Raw genomic sequence first — 19,919 nt, 5'->3', positions numbered from 1 at the left:
ACCGACCGAGGAACTGCCTCCTTCCCATTGGCCTGCCTGTAGGAGCGCCTGTGGGGCATTTTCTTGATCAATGATTGAATAAGGAGGGTGCAGCCCATTGTGGGTGGAGCCACCCCTAGGCTGACTGATGGTCCAGGATTGTATAAGAAAGCCTCTGCTTCGGTGCCTGCCTTGAGTTCCTGCCCTGCCTTCCCTTCATGGAAGGACTAAGCATTAAGCTGAGATAAACCCTCCCTTCTCTAGGTCACTTTTAGTCACGGGGTTTATTATAGCAACCGGAAGCAAACCAGAGCAACATCTGAGTGGATTACGAGGTCTGGAATGACAGTTACACAGGAGACGGCTTTCTGGCTAAAGCCTTCTATTACGAGTATTTCTGTTGGATTGGAATTTTTAAGTCCTAATAACTTACACTGCAGGTATGACAGCAGATAATTTGGAAATGCTTTCAAATCAACAGAGCTACGGCGTCGAAATTGAACATTCATAAGCAACCTGGCTCTTTGCAAATTCCCTTACAGATAAAAACCTGCTCGTCTAGGGCTGCAGCGAGGTCCCTAAGCAAGTGCACCGTCAAGCTGTCAAACGGTACTTACTCCTTGGCCTGCATGGTGGTTGGAACAAAGGCCTTGAAGCACACATGGGCTTCAGCTCTTCCCTGTTAACTTGCCTGAGATTACCCAGAAAGGAGAGTGACAGAAAGAATAAGAGTGGCTGGGTTTTAGTAGTGTCAAACATTTAGATGAGAGAAACCATGGAAACTGGGTGCTGGGTCACATGTCGGCAGGGTTTGGTCCTTCTCCTGCCTGTGTCCCTCCCAGCTCCCTACCCCACCCTATTGGTAATGGCTGGGCCCGGCTCACCTCTTACTTCTCGTCAGCACCTGGCACTCTACTATCTCGCCAAACACCTCGAAGCGCTTCTTTAGTTCCCGAGAGCTCATGTCACTGGGGAGATTTCGAATGTATACCACCCGGCCTTCACCCTGCTCACGAAGGGGGACAGAGAGGGACCCCCATTATCACTCTCACGGAGTCTCTGTGTAGCCCTGGCTGAGCAGCAGCGTCGCTGGAGTCAGAGAGAGGAGCATGACAGCCTCTGTACCAAAGGAGCTGTCCATGTTGGAGCAGGGACCATTGAGTACAGGAGAAGCAGCCCCAGGGGGAAGACCTGCATGGACGGACTGAGCAGAGACTGGGCAGACAGGAGATGCACCATCAGGCAGCCGTGTTCTGCTCAGCACTGTTTTGAGCCCGCAAGCTGCTGAGGACATACTGGGGACCTGGTGGTTTGTTGGGGTCAGAGTACACTGGAAGGGAAAGATGATGAGACGGGCGTTAGAGTCAGGGGAGCCACCATTTTATCTTTGAGTTTACCGGAGAGAGATGGCGGAAGACATGGCACAGACACTGTGCCCACAGGTCACCCTCAGGAGAGTTCAGCCCTATGCTCGATGCTAGTGGGCATCCAGATAAGACAGGCAGAGGAAAGGATCGGGGAGGCCGGGCTGCGACCTCCTGCCTCTCTTTTGAGATGGGTGATTTGATGTACATGAGGCTGTTGCCTGGATACCTGTGTTATACTGGGTTGAGACAGTGTGTGGCCCAGACAGACTTTCTCTAGGCACAGGCACAGCCAGAAACTCTCCACACAGCCTGCTCGCCAAGATAGCAGGAAAGAGACCCCGGAGCCAGGCTCCACAACAGGACCCTCATACATGGTCATGGGAGTCTGCTTTGCCACTCCAAGATCCATCCAGGTCCATAGAGAAAGCCCCTCCTCCCAGACTCCTGGTAACTTCCTGAATTTCTGCCCCAACCCCTGTTCTTAGACTCTGCGTACTTTGAATTATTCCTTTATCCCCAGGCTCCTTATGGAAACCCCACATAAGTTGCCAATGTAAATATATTACCCCAGTGTTCCAAATTCTAATCAATTGATCTCAAGGAATTTATATCAACTCTTTTTTTTTTTTTTGAGACAGAGTCTCTCTGTGTTAGCCTTGGCTGTCTTGGTCTCGTTTTGTAGATCAGGCTGGCCTCAAATTCACAGCTATCTGTCTGCCTCTGCCTCCCGAGTGCTGGGATTAAAGGCATGCACCACTATATCAATTCTCAATCCCATTGATTTTCCTCTGTTACGACTCTGTTGTCTTTCTCTCCTTTCTGTCTCAACCACAGGAATAGAGGGGTCTTTATATCACTGTCGCCTGAAGCCTAGGACCTATGCCAGGTTTGTCAAACCACCTAACCCAAGAAGACTATGTTCATCTGTGGTTTTGTTTTGTTTGAGGTAAGAGTCTCACTAAGTAGCCCTGGCTGGCTTAGAACTGACAAAGAGCCACCTGCCTCTGCCTCCTAAGTGCTGGGATTAAAGGCATGTGTCACTATGCCTAGCTTTACCTGTAGTTTTAAGTACCCGTTGCACAGGGCTGTGCACCTCTGGGGTTTGTGTGCTCCACCCACATGCCCACCTCCAAGGGCATGGCAACTAGTGAGGCTATTTGTCCTTCTGTGTTTTTTGTTTTTTGTTTTTTGTTTTTGTTAGTTTGGTTTTGTTTTTGTTATGCTCCTTTCTAGGGCTATGACATCAGTGGCTGGCTCATGCACACTGAAGGCTCCCAGGGACTCCTTTGTGGACAACCCCAGGGTTTAGGGACAGACTCTGGGAGGCTCCTCAAGGTGAGTGGAAAGGGATGGAACAGGCTTGTTGGGGGCCCCTTATGAAGCACAAGGCCCAGCTCTACTATGTACAGGTCGATAAACTGAGGCTCAGGGAAGTTAGGAAGCTTCAGAAAAAAACCTGCCCAAGGTCACACAGAAGACCTTGTGACCTTGCCAGCCGAGCCTGTCTCTGCTCAAGTCCCATCTTCTTCTGTTTTGAGTCTTTTAGAGTGCCCAAGGCTGAGTCCTAAGTGGCTACCCACTGCACAGCACTGCCAGTCAAGTGTTGGGCTTTGCATGGTGCTACCTTAATGGTTTTTGGTTACTCTTATTACTGTCAAATAAGACATAGTCCGGTCCTACATGCAGGCTGAAGTCCCTTATCCCCCAAGCGGGGGCTGAAGGCTGGGGGGTGCTTAGCATTTTCTGATGCCCTTGGCTTGCCCCAGGGACCCCAGATCACTTACGATGGCCTTTTCCCGCCGCTTCCTGGCATGTCGGATGCTTGGGGTTCCATCTGAACAGGGCCCTCTGCTCTCACGTCTGTTAGTGAACAAGCAAGGCACAGTGCTCAGTCTCTCTCTTGCAGAAACCCAGGCCTGACTGTGCGGGACTGAACACTGGTCAGGTGTCTTCCGCTGGCCCCCAGGCTGAGACCCCTGGGAGCCACCTTGTACTAATTCCAGGCCCCACCTTTCTCTGCTGTTAGGGGTAGAAAGCCCCTTTACCTCCTTGCCTTACTGATCGGGTGAAAAGAGTCCCAGGAAGTCTTATATATATATTCCCATTTTCCAAAAGAAAGTGCAAGGCTCAGGTTCCAGCTAGGATTTGCCTCAAACTAGAAGCAGGAGAAGCTAGGTCTGGGGTCAGGGGTACTCCAAAACTGCCGCTGGGTCATAGGCCACCTCAGAACAGCCACGTCCACTGTAGAGTTCATCATCTGCTCTTGTCCTCGAAGGGCTGCATCCCCACCCAGGGTCTACCCTTCCCCATAGGAGTCTTTAAAAAAAAAAATACAGCTTAAAAGAACATGAGCTTTTGGGCCACACAGCCTGAACTTAATCAAGCCCTAGTCCTCCTGCCTCCCTATGGAGGGTGACCTCGGCTTCGTCTACCAACCCGCTCGACTTACTTCTCCATCTTGACCATTTGTGAGAAGTAAATAAAATTTAAATGCTTAGACAGGTTCTGCTCAGTACACACCTGCTCCCCCTCCCCATTTTACCTTCTCCAGCATCATCTACAAAATAAATAAATAAATAAATAATTAAAAAAAAAAGAAAGAAAAAGAAAAAAGAAAAAGAAAAAAGATAAGAAACACATGTGCCCAGGGATTGGTGAGACACGCCTTTAATCCCAGCTCTCAGGAGGCAGAGGCAGGCAGATCTCCAAGTTCGAGGCCAGCCTGGTTTACAGAGTGAGTTCCGAGACAGCCAAGGCTATACAGAGAAACCCTGTCTTGGAAAAACAACAACAAAACAAGAAAGACATGTCCTCCAACTGCATCCACGATGCCCAAACAGGAGACCAGAAGGCGATGTGACTCTCTGACTTGCAAGTGCTATCAAGTCAAGCATCATCATTCAGTGACCAGAGTAGGCGGGGCCTTCCCTTCTGGATTGCTGAGACGGAAAGTCACGGAGATGGGCTGGCGTTGTTCAGGGGGCCTCAGCGCATTACTTGTCTGACAGGTCTGGAGAAGGCTGAGGGATGGTTTTCCAGGCCTGTCAGATACATAGCTTTGTGGATAGTTGAGCAGGAACTGGGATAACCAAGGCGCTCTGTCCAGTGAACAGAAATGGCCAGGCCTACACTGCGCTTATCTCTGAGAAGAGAAAACAGGGACTCTATCATCTCTGAGAAGGTCTGGTCTCAACTTTTGGGGACTGTGTTCAAATCCATGGGCCAGGTGGGAAAGGAAGCACCCAGGGACTCTAGTGCTGGCCCTGGGGGATGGGTTCAACACTGCAAAAATTCAATGGCATTAGAAACAGACCTTTGCAGAGGGAGATGTCTCACTGGCAAACTGCTGAAAAAGGATAGAAGAACCAGAAAGCAAACCTTGGGAGTTCTGCGAGACAGCTGAGCTGATGGCTTCTTAGTGAAACCCCAGGGCAAGTCATTTGTAGCAACCGATAACTTAGCACTTCTTCACATTGGTTCACGGGGGGCATTCATGAACCCCCTAAAATTTATGTGTAGGTATGTACAGTTTGATGAGCAAAGGGGCCTTTGCTTTCTTGGGGTCTTTGAAGAGCTAAGAACAGCTGGTAGAGATGTGTGCATGTAAAGATGGGTCGGTGGCTAAAAGCACTGTCTGCTCTTCCAGAGGCCGTGAGTTCAATTCCCAGCAACCATATGGTGGCTCACAACCATCTATACTGGAATCTGATGCCCTCTTCTGGCACGTAGGTGCACATGCAGATAGAGCACTCATACATTAAAAATAAAAGCAAAAAAACCGACTCTGTCAAGAAAAGGTATTTTATAAGATCTGAGCTCTCATCTCAGAATGCTTTGGGAACTTCTTAGAAATGCAAATTATCCACACCCACAGATTCAGATGCTCAGCATACCCCTGACCCCGCAGCTGCACCTTCCCAAGTTACGGAGATGACACTAGGCTCTGCTCTAGGCTGAAGAGTGCCATCTAGTGGCCACCCAAGCAACCTCAAGCACAGGGCTGGGAAACTCCCAAATCTTTCCAGAGCCACTCCAGGACAAAGCTGGTCCCATTACCTGCTGTGATGAGAGAAAGTAGAAACTGTTCTCCTCCAAATCTGCCTCCATGTTCCTACCTTGAACCTCTGCCCTGACTTCCCTTAGTGATGGAGTATGACCTGGATGTTGTAAGAGGAAATAAACCCTTTCATCTGCAAGTTGCTTTCTGTCGTGGTGTTTTATTACAGCAATAGAAATCCCTTTCCAGGTCCAGTGCTCGAAAATGGGATGCTCAAACTAGCTCATGATGTACCATTTCCTCACTGCTGGGCCAAGCCTAGGAGTAAACCTCAGTGTTGCTTTCCAGAACATAGAAATTACATCACCAATCTTCCTTTTACACGGTAACATCATGTTGCTTTTCAACTATACAGGTCTGCTTCCTTGCATAGCAAGTCTATCCACTGACAAATACAAAGCAGAAAGCAAGGGTCAAGCTCATTAGTCTATAAAGTTGCAGGTGGCCTGAAGGTGGGGTTTCTTTCTTTCCAAGAATCCCTGCCAGACTTTTACTTGTTTCAGATAGCCCAGTTCTTGGGGAGCTCATCTCATGGCTTCTAACCAGAGCTGGGGCCGCATACAGAGCCCAGTTCCTTTTTTCTTTTCTTTTCTTTTTTAAAGATTTATTTTATTTATTATGTATATAACACCCAGCCTGCATGTGTGCTTGGCCACCAGACCTCATTGTAGATGGTTGTGAGCCACCATGTGGTTGCTGGGAATTGAACTCAGGACCTTTGGAAGAGCAGCCAGTGCTCTTAACCTCTGAGCTATCTCTCCAGTCCTGCAATCCCAGTTTCAAAGCAAGTTCTTAGGGCTCCTCCCTTCTGGCACCTAGTGGGTGCTCAGACATCCCTCTCCCCAAGGCCACCAAGCAATCATACCTGAAGTTCTTCCTGGTGGCTGGTGACCAGGAGCTGCAAGACGAGGAGCCAGAACTGGAGCGGCTGCGGGAACAGAGCTGCCGACTGGCCTTACTGGGTGGGCTCTGGTAGGGGCAGTGGTCAGAGCAGGGAGGGCTGACCCCTGAGTCCTCTCCTTCGTCCTCTTCCTCCTCTTCTTCCTCCTCCAGCAGGAAGCTACTCTCACCACTGCTGCTACTGCTGTCCTCAAACACAGTGTCATACTCTGGGCTTTTACATGAAGCCAGGTCTTCATCCTCCAGAGCGGTCTCCAGCAGCCCAAAGTGCTTTGTGAGGCTGGCTCGGATCTCATGGTCTCTCAGCTGCATGCTGTCCTTGGGGGTGTGGTCACAGCTCTGGTCCACCTCCTTCCTAGGAGCCTTTGTTTCAGATGGCAGAGTGGCACCCTGCTGGGGCCAGTCCTCGAGGTGAACCCCAATTGGCTCCCAGGACCGCAGCACCTTCCTCTGCAGGGCAGCCTCTGGCCTGAGCACCTGGCAGTAGTCATGGTCTCCAAAGGAACAGGAGAAGGGGCGCTTCTGGCCAGCCTGGGAGACCGGCTGGGCTGTGGCATGCTGCAGGTGGGACAGGAGCTCGCTTCGCTCTGGGTGCCTCTTGGGAAGCTTGTGGGAGGCCCCTTGGGTGGCTGCGAGCTGAAGAGCCTCAGGGGAGGGGAGGCTGGGAGCTGTGTCTTGACCTGGGCTGTGCTTGGTGTCCGGCTTGAAGGGGTCCTCCTCCACGGGTTTATATGGAGGTGTGGTGGGTGGAGTGAGTCCTACCCAGGGAAGAGGAGAAACAGGTGAGGGAAAGGCAGGTCTCCTCAGAGGACATTAAGAGTTCCATTTGAGAGGACAAAGAAGTGGCTACATGCCACAGCATTCCTATGGGCGGATGGCAGGTATCAGTAAGTGGTCACCATACTGCTGCCTAAGCCTGTATGTAGCCAAGAATCCTCCTGTTCTTAGGAGCTGGCATGAGATGAGAGGCAATGACCATCCCTGTGGGGCTTGGTAATGGCACCTAATGTGTCCAGGTCAGAGATCTGTTGCTGAGCTATTGCTAATCATTTAAAGAGCCCTGCCTCGGGGGTGTCCCAGCATAGAGTGGCAAGTGCCACTCGGTGTCCCCTATGCTACTCAATCTGACTATCTTCTGGTCTTCCTAGAGGAACTTCCTAAAGTGCCCACTCCTTTCTCGCCACGCCTTCCAAAACCTACGGGATGGGCACCAGGCACCTCTATGTTTTTGTCCTTTTGTCTTCCCGCACTCCTGCTTCTTCCTTTTAGCAAAGCAGGGGGCCAGCAGTTCAGATGTACCCTGAACACCTTTCTAATACCTGTTGGTCCTCCAGCCCCTCAGAGCCCATGGCTAACCCTGCTCCTGACAGGTCAGCACCACCAGGCAGCGGTTTCCTCCAGAGCTGCCTCTTTGCTTTCTGACCTCGGTCTATCACCTCAGCTGCTGGTACCAGCCGCAGAAGGGCTGGCCCCAAGCCTTGACCCTTCTTGCGTGTTCCTCACGCATCTCAATGCTAGGGCAGTTCCTGAGGCAGTGGTCGGAAGCACTCCTGCCTAGGGCCTTGCCAGCTCCCCACAGCCACCCCACCAGCTGAACCCCTAGCTCACCTGCTGTGCCACAAAGCTCCACCGTCAAGGACTCCTCAAAGCTCTTCTTGCCAAGAGGGTCACTGGCAGAGGCAGGGAGGACAGAAAGAGGAGAGGCTGGTCAGTAGGAAGCTATGGGCCCAGACTTTTGAGGGGAGCAAAGGGTTTACCACGGAAAGGGGCCTACAGGAAACGTGCTGGGGCGGGGGGGGGGGGCATCCTGGCTGTTAAAGAAACTCAAGTTGCAGTTTTTGGAAGGTAATGTAGATGCCTTGCTTTATAGATGAGCAAGCGAGGCCCAGGGAGGGAAAGAACTTGCTCCTGGTCGTACAGCATTGTAGGCCTCCAACCCCCGCCTCCCAAAGAACATTCTTCAGAGTCCTGGAGGTGACAGCTTACAAAATGGCTTGACTCCCCAACTTTCCTGTCAGCTCCCAGGGGCTACCTTTTAAAACACACTCCCTTTAAAGGGAGTCTGGATCCTCAGGGCTCGAATGCTAATGAGGGCAGGTCCCAAGGAAGGAGCCAGGCTCAGGGACTGATGACCTCCCACCCAAAAGCACAGACTTAAAACAAAAATCTCATGGAATGATATACAGATGATTCCTAAAAATCTACCTTTGTGACAAGGCCAGCGTGAGGCACCTGGGGGAGTCTGAAAAGACAAAAAAGAAAGAAAGACAAAGAAAATAAGGGTCCCCATACACACCATCATAAATACTCTCCCCTTTGAGGAGCCCTCACATTTCCAGGGGCACCAAGCACAGTTGCCCTTTAAGGTGACATATGGCCTTGGCCACCTAAGGGAAGGGTCAGGCCCAATTCAAATACACCTTGCATTGCTGGGCCTCAGCCCGTACATCTCCTTACTTTGCAGAAATAACAGATGGGCAAGGCAACTCCTGCTGGCCAAACAGAGCAGCACACTGGCCTGGCATTCTGAGTCCAAGGCTCCAAGCCCAACCTGTGAATCTAGAAGGTTCTGGTGAGGAGTCCTTGACTGAACAGCTCTGAGCCTCGGGCCTCAGTCTTTGTTGGTTCTTTTATTTGAATAAGTCTCCACATGTAGCCCAGGTTGGCCTCAAACTCTGTCCTCCTGTCCCTGCCTCCTAAGTGCTGTGTTTATCACCATGCCTAGCTTTATTTATTTATTTATTTATTTTATTGCCCTTTTCCCCTAACCAATATACGTCCCATGGAGGCAAGCCTCTTGTTCTTTGTTCATTAAGCAGTGCTTTCACATGCACAATGAAAACTGAAGATGAGCAGGTGCTTTCCTGAAGATCTGCCTAATATCCCACTGCACAGAAAGGGCAGTGGACAGATAGACAGAACCTCACTCGATACCTAAGACTGAGGACTTGAATACAGTGCTCCCAGCTCCCAGTGGAGATGCTATGCCCACCCCACCCTCTCTTGTGGGCCACAGACTACCTCTGGAAGGAGGCCGTGGGCAGCTTGGGTCCTCATCTGTGTCCCCACACCCACTCTCACAGGGGCTTTCCAGGGCTGGGATTTGGGATCCCTGGGGAAGCTGCTGGTCTTGACTACTGTCTGTGGGGCTGCCCAGTTCCTTCTCCAGGCCGTGGGTCTCTGTAGCCAGGCACATCGAGGGCAGAGCACCTAGGGGCTCATCAGTGAATGTCAGCCAAGGGCTCAGCTCTGGATTCAGTCTCCTGGAACGCCGCACTGGGCACACAGAGCTGTCCAGCTTCCTCCCTAGTTTGGTCCATGGCAGGCCACGGCCTGGTCTCTTCCTGCCCCATTCCTCTTCATCCTCCTCTTTTTCCTCTTCTTCCTCTTCTTCCTCCTCTTCCTCCTCCTCCTCTTCTTCCTGCTTTTGCCTGGTAGGCTGGCTGACATCGCGCTTCACCTCCAACCTCAGAGGGCGCAGGCTAGGCCTAGGCCCAGTGCTCTTAGGGGAAGCTGTGATCCTTACCTCTTCTGCCATGGCAGAGTGGGCAGGGGAGGCCTGACTGTCTTTTGGGGGCCTGGGCCTGGTCTGGGGTGTGAGGGAAGCATAGACAGGTGTGGCCAGGCGGTAGGGCTTGCTGACATCACAGAGGACATCTTGAGCAAGAAGTTCCCTTAGGATGGAGAAATCAGTCCAGAGGGGTTTGGGGGGATGCCGGGGTTGGGGTGAGACCTGCCTGGAGGGGCTGCTGCAGGGCTGGGGGACCAGCTCTGGGGCCCGTTGGGGCAGCTTCCTCTGGGGCAGGCAGTAGGTATGCATGTAGTGAATAAGTTGTACCATGGCCCTCACATCCTCCTGGGGAGCCTGGGTACTGCTGGGGCTGGTTCTGTCCCGTGCTAGGGAGTCTTGGGGAGAGGCTGGAGCTGGCCAGGGGCTTGGGCAATCCTCCCCCAGTTCCTCATCCTCCTTGGAGAGGAGCTGAGGACTTGGGTCAGGGGTTGGGAAGCAGGCTTTCACTCTGGGGCAGGGTAGCACCGAGGTGAGGTGCTTATGCAGTTCTGTACAAGGCCGGCTCTGAGACCGCAGTGTGGGGGTCTTCTTGTCCTGGGTGCCATCCACCTGGAGAAGGAAATGTGCCAGAGTGAGCAGGGAGGGCATCAGACTTCTTCCTCTGCCTATTTCTAGTAGCCAGCAGGCCCAGCATCTTTCTCCAGGATTGTAGGAACAGCCTGTTCCTTCACTTCATCCCTAGCCTCCAGTGGGGGATGGCACCTGGCAAACTGAGATGGTGAGGAAGGAAGAGATAACTAAACTTGTGTAGGGCTCTCAGCCTTGAAGACTCTGCTGACCCTTCTAGATACCCACCGAAGCTTCGCTGACCCTCCAAAAACTAGGCCCAAGACAGGTATGGGCATCATCTTTTATATGTCAGGTTCTAAAGTGGCCAGCAACTCCTCAGAAAAGAAATCCTGAAACTCTAGTGTGATATGGACTGTGGCCTCCACAATCAGTAAAAATCCTGTTCCTATCTGTTCCCCACTAGATCCTGAGCCCTGAAGGAGGCCACACTTTCCTGTCCCTGCCCTAACATGTGTCCAGGTCTCACAGCCTGAAACACTCAAGTGTAGGAAAGGCTTTTTCTAGAAATTCAACTATACTGGTTTCAAGGAGCAGTGCCCCAGCGTCTAGCTTGGCCAGGGCTGTGTGAGGACAGAGGGAGGGACTCATGTAGACTAAATCTGCCACTCCTAGCCACAGCTGACAGCCACCTGGGGGCCCAGGTCACTTCTGGGCATATGCAGAAATACCTTGACACAAAGCCGCTGACTTCTGGACCTGAGGCTGGCCTGGGAGCAGGCGGCCCCCTCCTTCAGAGCATCAGAGCTTGCTGTTGGGGAGGATGTGGCCAGGAGGAGCTTCTGCAGCTGGGAAGAGGCAGAGGGGAAAAGACTAGGGCCAAGCACACTCAGAGACACAGGGCACCACAAGTCAGCTGACTGGGTCCAGGCCGGAAAACAGATTGCTGTCTACCAAATTCCCAAATACCAGTACCTCACTGTTAGCACAGTCAGTGGCTCAAAGGGAAGAGATCTGGGAGATGCCTACTCATCCTAATGTTAAAACAGTGTCCGTTCACTCTGCACGCACCTGTAATAGACAGAGCTAGATGCACACATAGACTCCAAAATGATGCTCAGTATGGGATTCCAGCTGACCTCTCCTTGTCCATGACATTTAAATTTTTATTTAATTAACTACATAGTACTCACAGATGTGTGTGTGTGTGTGTGTGTGTGTGTGTGTGTGTGTGTGTGTGTGAGAGAGAGAGAGAGAGAGAGAGAGAGAGAGAGAGAGAGAGAGAGAGAGAGAGAGAGAGTTTCAAATACTCAAAGAAAATCTCGTAGCTGGATGGTAGCAGTGTACACCTTTAACCCAGCACTTGGGAGGCAGAAGAAGGCAGATCTCTGTGAGTTAAGGCCAGCCTGGTCTACAGAGCGAGCTCCAGAACAGCCAAGGCTATCCAGAGAAACCCTGTCTAAAAAACAAAACAAAACAAAAAACAAAAAAACAAAAAACAAAAAAACAAACAAAAACTGCAAGTCTCCTTCCTTCTCAAGATCCTTTCCCCTTCCCAGGTGCAACTCTCAGGATATTCTGTGAGCCTTGATGAGGTGGGCTTTTTAATTATATAAGAATACATAATCACCCGAGAATATATACAAGGTGTATGCTACCTGCAACCACCCAGCTATTTCTATACAAGCAAAAGAATGCTAACTTCCAGTTTAATCCTTCCTTCACTTATTTGTGTGGGAGGGGCATGGGGTCACATGTAGCCCAGGCTAGCCTCAAGCTATGTAGTCAAGAACTCCTGAGCTTTTGCCTTTGCTTCCCAAGTGCTGAGATTTTAGGCAGGCACCACCATGCTCGGTTTTATGGGCTTCATAATGTGTCAGGCAAGCAAGCAGTTCGCCTATTGAGCTATCCCCTAGTCCTCAGATGACTTTTAGAATAATGGTTGTTGAAACTCCCCTGCTTCCGGCCCCTGCTGGTAGGTGCACAGCTCATCTAGAGAGCAAGGAGGCTGAAGAAAAACATCTTCAGGCTCCAGTGCAGCCAAGAGTGAGAACTATCCTGGGATTGTACTATGGTACCGAGTGTTTCCTGGGGGACATGCCTTCCCAGCATCCCAGCAGGGAGCACCAAAGGCCAAGAGTTAAAGAGAGGCCACACCCCAATTCTGAGTAACTGAAGATCCTGGCACCCCACCTAGACTACAAGCAACAACAACAACAACAAACACACACACACACACACACACACACACACACACACACACACACACACACACACCCCTCTGTGACTGACTTTGAACACTGGGCTAGAGGGAAGAGATCTGGCTCTAGTCCACCTCAGCCCCATTCCAGGTAACACCTTAAGCAATCCACTTCCTTCTCTGAGCTGACACAGGATGGGGGTGCAGGGGGCGGGGACACCAAAATGTCACTGGATCTGAGACTTTTCTTAACCACCCCTGAGAGTCCAACATACACTGCTGACTTCAGGATATGCACAGATCTGGCGAGGTTCACAGGTCTTCCAAGTCCACAGGTCAATTCTCTGGAACCTCAGGCAGCAAAGCCTGAGGTCTGCACGGCTTCTCTGGGTCCCCTCCAGAACTATCAATATACTGGAAGACATTGAATCTACTTCCTATAGCCTAACTCAGTTCCTGGGGTGGTGGGGGGTGGAGGGAGAGACAGTCACCAAGGCAACCAGTAAGGAGTGCAGGCAGACTCTCAGGCTCAGGACTGAGACCACTTTTGACCAGCAGGGGCTGCTCTTTCTCTTAACAAGGTCTCCTGCAGCAGCCTGGTGCGGAAATAGCACTCAGAATTCTTAGTACTTACTAATGGCCTTGTCAGAGCTCTGAGTCAGCCAATGTGCCCTACGTGGGCCTGTGCTAAGCAATGCTTTAAATGCTCCCCAGGTACCCACTGTAATCCTCCCAACAGCCTTTGACCCAGGCCCTATTATCTCCTCCCATGGACCAGAAAGCCGAGTCATTGAAAGGATGAGGGAAGGTGTGTGCCTAAGGACCGGACGGACCTACAAGCTCTCAAGGACAGAAGCGGAATTCAAATCTAAGAGGCTTCTTCTAGCCTAGAAGGATGCAGGACCTCACAAAAGGGAGTCACATTGTGAAACTGAGCACAGTCTGTGCAGGGATACAGTAGGCACCTGGAAATGCCTCCTCGATGCTCTGGGGCCTCAAAGGCAGCAGAAGAGAAGCCACGGGACTCTAGCACACAAGTCAGTACACATGTGGCCTAACTTGGTTGGCATGCCGACTTATCAGGAGATTTATCCGATAGCCTTAGTTTCCCCCAGAGCAGAACGCGGTGCTGCTCCAAAGAAAGGGAAGGCCCCTGCCCTCCCCTCTACAGACCTCCCCAGCAGCCATCCAAAGTTGACCCCATGTCAACTTTGGGCTTTGGTATCTTCAATAACTTGGGAGATCCAGACCCTTGCAAGGCCAGCCAGAGTCTATATCTTCTCCCCACATTCCGAGACACACTCTATACACACTCATACAGAAAGCATGCAGCTCACACTCCATCAGTGTGAAAACTGGTCAAGTTTCTTTGAACCATAATCTAGAAACATCTATTTGAAATTAAAAACCATGCATCTACAAACCCAGAAATTAAAGTTCTAGAAGTCACCTACTTACATGGGGCAACTAGTGACTATAGTGCTGTGTGACAATGGAGCAGTTGACACCGGATGTCCATCAGCAGGGGAAGGGTTAAACGATGGCACATCCTTACCTGGGAGTACTACACAGCCAACAAGGAGGAGCCAGCGCTCCACACACTCATCTGGAGGCTTTCTAAGACACACACGCAGCTCAGTGAGGAAGCGAGGTGCAGAACAGCCTAAAGTGCAGGCTCCTTTGTTTTTGTAGTTTCAAAATTTTTTTAAAAAAGGGTGAAGAGAAAAATCATGTAGCAGATCAGTAACCATAGTTACCTTTGGGGAAGAAAAAAGGCAATTGTGAGAGGGCTGGGAAGGTTTTGCTTTTAACTGTCCACGGTCCTGTTTCCTGCACGGGTTTTTAGTCTTATGTGTGTTCACTTCGTGAAAATGTGTGTGTGTGTGTGTGTGATTTTAAGGTTTAAAATAGAAATGGAATGGATTCCAACGCCACTATCCAGGCAGGAAGGGCAGTGAAGCCTAGCTCAGAGGCCTAGCACCCCAGGCTCTCTCCAGAAACTGTGTCCTGATGCTTCGGGGACCCTGCCTGAGCTGGAAGCGACAGTTCAGCCCTCACCATTCTACAATCTGACGCCAGCCCCAGGCCACAATCCTTACCAAAGAAAGCTCATCCACTTCAGATACTGGAGACAGACATCTCTCCAGGGCGGGGCTGGGAGGCGCAGATAACGGGGAGGGTGAAGCTGGGGTGCAGGATGGTGTGTCTCCTTCATCCAACCCTGGGAAGGCATCGAGGCCCACATCGTCTTCGGGGATGTCATCCAGGGTCTTGGTGAGAGCAGCCAAGAGAGCTTCATTCTCACTGTCAATCTGGATGTTAGAGACAAAGAGAGGGAGCGGAGAAGGTTCGTCACGGCAGGAGACCCAAGAAGGGTCTGCAAGAAGGAAGCCTATCCTGCCTACCCTGATGAAACATCACTACTTTCTTGCCACACATCCCCCACCCCAGTCCCTAAACCCAACAAATCTGTTCCATATCCCTGGGATAACATGTGGTCAGTAAACAGGTTGTCCCCTCCAAGAACCACAGAAGTTGATAAGGAGGCTATGAGAAAGGCCTTGCCTGGAGTCCCTCTGCCTCTGCTGCTCCTTGAGCTGTGACCTGGGCAGAAGGCACCTCCCCTACCAGAGACTCAAGCTCCGCCCCCCCACCCCGCCCCATCATTGGCAGCAGGGTTCTATCCCCTTGAAACATTGAGGCTTAGGCTGGATGGAGACTGGATACCTGAGGGCTCAGCTGTGGCAGTGGAGAGAGCCTGGGCTTTCTGTGGAGCCCCGGGGCTTGTTCTCCTAGCCCACTCAGAGGGAGGTAGTGGGTCCTGTAGGTTAGGAGCCTGGGCTCTGGGGCTGTTGACTCACAGAGACCACACTTACCAACTGTGGGTGCTTGGGCAAGTTAGTCCTTGGCTGCTAGATGGGGTAACAGATAGGACTTACTCCAAAGGGCTCCTGTTGAGCATGAGCAGGTGATTGCTTGGAAAACAGTGCCCGAGCCAGGTATGGTAGCGCATACCTTTAATTCCAGCACTCAGGGCGGAGAGGCAGGTGGGTCGCTGTGAGTTTGAGGCCAGCCTGGTCTACAAAGCAAGTCCAGGACACAGAGAAACCCTGTCTTGACAAACAAAAAAGAAAGAAAAAGAAAGAAAGAAAAAGAAAAACAGTGCCTGACACAAGGCAAACACTTATTTATGACTTGCTATACTATTCTTTGTTTCGGTTTTGTTTTGTTTTTTGAGACAGGGTTTCTCTGTGTAACAGTCCTGGCTGTCCTGGACTTGCTTTGTAGTCCAGGCTAGTCTCAACTCATAGTGATCCACCTGCCTCTGCCTCCCTGAATTCGGAGATTAAAGGCATGTGCCACCATGTCCAGCTGCTATACTATTCTTGTTTTGGTTTTTGGTTTTTGGTTTTTGGTTTTTTCTGAGACAGGGTTTCTCTGTGTAGCCTTGCCTGTCCTGAACTCCGTTTGTAGACCAGGCTGGTCTCGAACTCACAGTGATCCGCCTGCCTCTGCCTCCTGAGTGCTGGGATTAAAGGCGTGCGCCATCACTACTACCACCTTGTCAGTGACAACGACAGAAGCCAGTCCTCACCTCACTCCCTTTCTTCTCATCACACGCTGTACTGCAATGGCTTTGTGTTGGACACTGGCCACCTAGAACCCTGAGACTACTATGTCCCCTGCCCTTCTAGAGCTTGGCCCTTGGTAAAGAATACAGCTAAACAAGAGAATAAGCCAGTGCATTTCTGAGCTTGAGAGACTTGAGGAAGCCAGGAGTCTGGGACAGGGAAACAACAACAACAACAACAACAACAACAACAACAACAACAACAAAAAGATTGCAGGCTGCCTGCAGTGGTCTCGAAGCTTCTCTGAGCTGCTGATACCTAAACTGCAATAGCCAAGCAAAGGGCTAAGAAAACAAGGCTCAGGCCAAGGGGACACCCAAGGTGAAGGACCTGGGCATGAGAGAGACTGGAAAGCTGTCAACAGCACCTGGGAGTTAACACTACACCCCTATGGGGGGCAGGGGAGTATGAGTCTAATCTCCATTTTGCAGAGACAACTGGTCACCCAGCAAGTATCAGGCAGACCCAGAGCTTGCACCATGTGCCTGTGCACAAATAAACCAGGGTTCTGCTTCCCTGCTGTCTGTAACCCCTGAGGCGCCAAAGCCCCAGGATGCAAGCTTGAGGCTGGGAGCACAGACCATACAGCTTCTAGACCACACCCCCACTCTAACGCCCCCCCTTCACCCCCCCCCCCACAGTCAGTAATGCTGGTTCCCTGGGCTCATGCTGGCACAAGCTCACTCTGTCACACGGTCCCTTCTGTAGCACACTTTCCCATCCCGGATCCAGCTGTTTATCCCTTCTTCAGGAAGTTCGTCTGAAATACACATCTCGTGATGGCCTTTTGGCTGCACTAAATCTGTTCCAGGCTGTAACCTTACAGTCAGAGCGGCAGCTGAGTAACTCAAACGGGGACTCGGGGAGAGGAGAATAAACGTGTTTGTAATTTTTAGAACAGAGCTAAGAATAAAAAAAGAAAGAAAGAAAAAGGAAAAAGAAGTCAGAAGTTGTTAGTGGGTCTGGGCCAGGGCTTTGTAGACTCTGGATATAAGAGGCGATGAGGGCTCACGTGACTTCCCCCACATGCAAGACTCCCCCAGTGCTCAGGCAAAGCTGCCTGTGCTCTATTTCTAGAACAACTTGCTAGCTTGATGGGGAATTAAGAACTTGAGGCCCAGTGATATCTGGGTGATGACTACACAGAGCTCTCCCACTAGCAGGATGGCCCCGGCCCACTGAACCTACACAAGGTGGAGATATCACAACAGGGCCTCTTCTAGCTCCAAGCCTGGGGTGTGGAAGCAGCAAAGTTGCTGAACGAAGGAAACAGATGAGAAGCAACAAGGAGACTGGCCAACTTCAGTTTCCTGGGTTCCAGAGAAGTCACTCAGAATGATATCATCAGTGCTGGATGGAATGAGAGTTCCCAGGGTACCATAAATTATCACATATAATGACACCGTAAGGGCTTTCAGGGCCATCCAGCGGCCAAGGGTGTTAGACAGACGGCATGTGTGTTCCAGCTCACCTGCGGCACCGGTGACGCCATGCCGGAGTCCTGGTGACACAGGGCTCTAGGCAACAACCTCAAGCAGTCACAGCTGCTGTTCCTTGGGAAGCCTACCCACCACAGGTGGGCCGAAGCCTCAGAACAAAGACCTGTCAAAGCCACATAGCAAGCCAGGGCAGGGCGAAGGATGAGAGAACCCCACCTCTCAGAGCACAGGCATGGGGTGGGGATGAGCGCAGAGTGGCAGAGACCATGATAGGCTGGACGTAAGCCACGGGGACTAACAAAAGACCTGTTCATCGCCCCCTCTCCCTGAGCTGCCTAGCTCTGCGATGGCTGGGTGGGGCTAGGAGAAGGGCCACCTTGCCCACACATTGCTGTGGCTCTTTCCACAGCTCCTGGCTGCCCTGTAGGTACCTTTAGATATCATTGGGGCTTGCGACCTCATCCTGCCCGGGCTTACTAGCTTGCTCCCCCTGCTCAGCTTAGAAATGGAGTGAAAATTAATGGAGAGTTAATCAGCTGAGAAAGGGATATTAATAGACTTGCCCCGCCCCCAGTCTTCCCCAGCTCATCTTAAGCTGGAGGAAACGGAGCCTTGGAGAAACCTTAATGAAATACTCCATTTGGGGACTGGACGAAGGAATGCTACAGAGAGTCACCAGGAGCCCGAAGAACACACAGAGATCCCTGCCTGTCCTAAAGGCCTTCATGAATCTGGAGACACTCAGAAAGTCACCCATGGCCCAGCAGGCCCTTGGAAGAGAGTCCATGAATTCCCAGCCTCTTCCTTAACACACCGAGAAACAGTGATATATCCCATGTTCTTTCATCATTCCTCACATGCGGAAACTGAAAGCCCTGTAAAAGGAAGCTTGCCAGGGCCACATAGCACAAAACAGCCAAACATCTGCTTACTCTAGAACATCCGCTAAGTGCCTGTCATACCCTGGCCTGAAGACTTTGGGACATACAGATAATAGAAAGCAAGGCCCATGTCCCCAAGTTTTGTCAACTTTTGTAACTATGGCTTACTTCCCTTTCTCTTACTTTGTTCCTATAGCGACAGTGCCATTAGATTGTCAGAAAGGGACTCAGACACAAGATCATGTTCCATGGCGCACATTGGCAGGGGGAGACTAAATTAACGGCAGAAAGAGGATCAGAACCAGTGGCCGCTGGGCCTCAGCTCAAGGTTTTGGAAGAGGTCACACATGGCCCTTGACAGTTCCTTCATTAATACCTACCTCACCATATGCAAAGGCCTCAGAAATGCATAAACCATCATGTTCAGGGACAGTGTATACGGAAGATGAGTGTCCATGAGCAGAAGTGACCAAATGCCTCAGGAGGAGAGGCTTTGTTTATGCGAGGACTGTTTATTAGGGCTGGACACAATGCCAGAGACAGACAGCATGAAGCTCTAGGGTATAACATGCATAACAAGGACATAGTCCCACAGTTCGAGAAGGGATGAAGGGACGACACACAGACAATGATGACAACAGACTCTAGTCACACCATCACCTGGACGGCAGGTGCATTTATGCACTTTATGGGCTGGTCTGGAGGAAGAGGGTATGAAGGGGGAGGGTGGTGATGTAAGAGGCGCTCAGGCCACTGTGAGGGCTGCCTGCTCTCTGGGCTGGGGGGCTTCAGCAGGCTCATTCAGTTCTGAACCTATCTCACCCATGGTGTGAACTTCTCCATAAGCCTGCTGTGGCTCTGGCTAAAAGGGTAGGTGGTGGGGCCTGGGCAGTCTCTTGCACAGGGGATATCTCCAGCAGCACTCTGGCCCCACTTGTATATTAGCACTCTGGCAATCTGAAAGCAGTTCTGAAAGACCGTCCCCTAAGGGAGAGAGACAACATTGTTTTGGTGCCGTGCTTAAGTGTTTTGTTTTGTTTTGAGTGGAGCGGGCTGGTGAGACAGTTGGTAAAGCACTTGCTTTGTGAGCAAGAGGACAGAGTTTAAGGCTCAGAGCCCGTGTTTACAAAACAAAACCAAGAACGGCAGCATGTGCTTGTTATTCCAGGGTTAGGGAAGTAGAGACAGGTAAAGTCTAGGCCAGTGACAGACTCTGTCTCAAAAAGCAAGATGTGATGGATGTAGTAGTGCATGTCTTTAATGGCAGTACCCAGGAGGCCGAGGCAGATGGATCTCTGCCATGGATACACAGTGAGACCCTTTCTTTAAAAAAAACTCAAACAAAAAGCAAAGTGTATAGTACCTGAGGAATCACAAAAAGGTTGT

The 19,919-nt window shown here is 51.1% G+C and overlaps 1 protein-coding gene across 4 annotated transcripts in view; it reads right to left on the bottom strand.

Annotated features, from left to right (window-relative positions):
- PPARGC1B (PPARG coactivator 1 beta) overlaps positions 1 to 19,919 on the bottom strand; it is a 112,379-nt gene that overhangs the window by 10,766 nt on the left and 81,694 nt on the right. For 2 of the 4 annotated variants that reach the window (XM_084779394.1, XM_084779396.1), the window contains exons 3-10: positions 14,681 to 14,893; positions 11,113 to 11,229; positions 9,325 to 10,423; positions 8,509 to 8,545; positions 7,912 to 7,973; positions 6,269 to 7,061; positions 3,131 to 3,206; positions 864 to 985 (exon numbers count right to left, since the gene is read on the bottom strand). In XM_084779394.1, coding sequence (XP_084635520.1) covers positions 864 to 985; positions 3,131 to 3,206; positions 6,269 to 7,061; positions 7,912 to 7,973; positions 8,509 to 8,545; positions 9,325 to 10,423; positions 11,113 to 11,229; positions 14,681 to 14,893 — 2,519 coding nt within the window. The remainder of the gene's footprint in view (positions 1 to 863; positions 986 to 3,130; positions 3,207 to 6,268; positions 7,062 to 7,911; positions 7,974 to 8,508; positions 8,546 to 9,324; positions 10,424 to 11,112; positions 11,230 to 14,680; positions 14,894 to 19,919) is intronic. The other 2 variants (XM_084779395.1, XM_084779397.1) reach the window with 1 other exon arrangement.

The sequence above is a fragment of the Acomys minous genome (assembly GCF_964271855.1).
Source record: "Acomys minous genome assembly, chromosome: 4".
In the NCBI taxonomy this organism is placed as follows: Eukaryota; Metazoa; Chordata; class Mammalia; order Rodentia; family Muridae; genus Acomys; species Acomys minous.
Note: the sequence above shows the minus strand (reverse complement) of the source record. Positions and strands in the feature narration are given on the sequence as shown.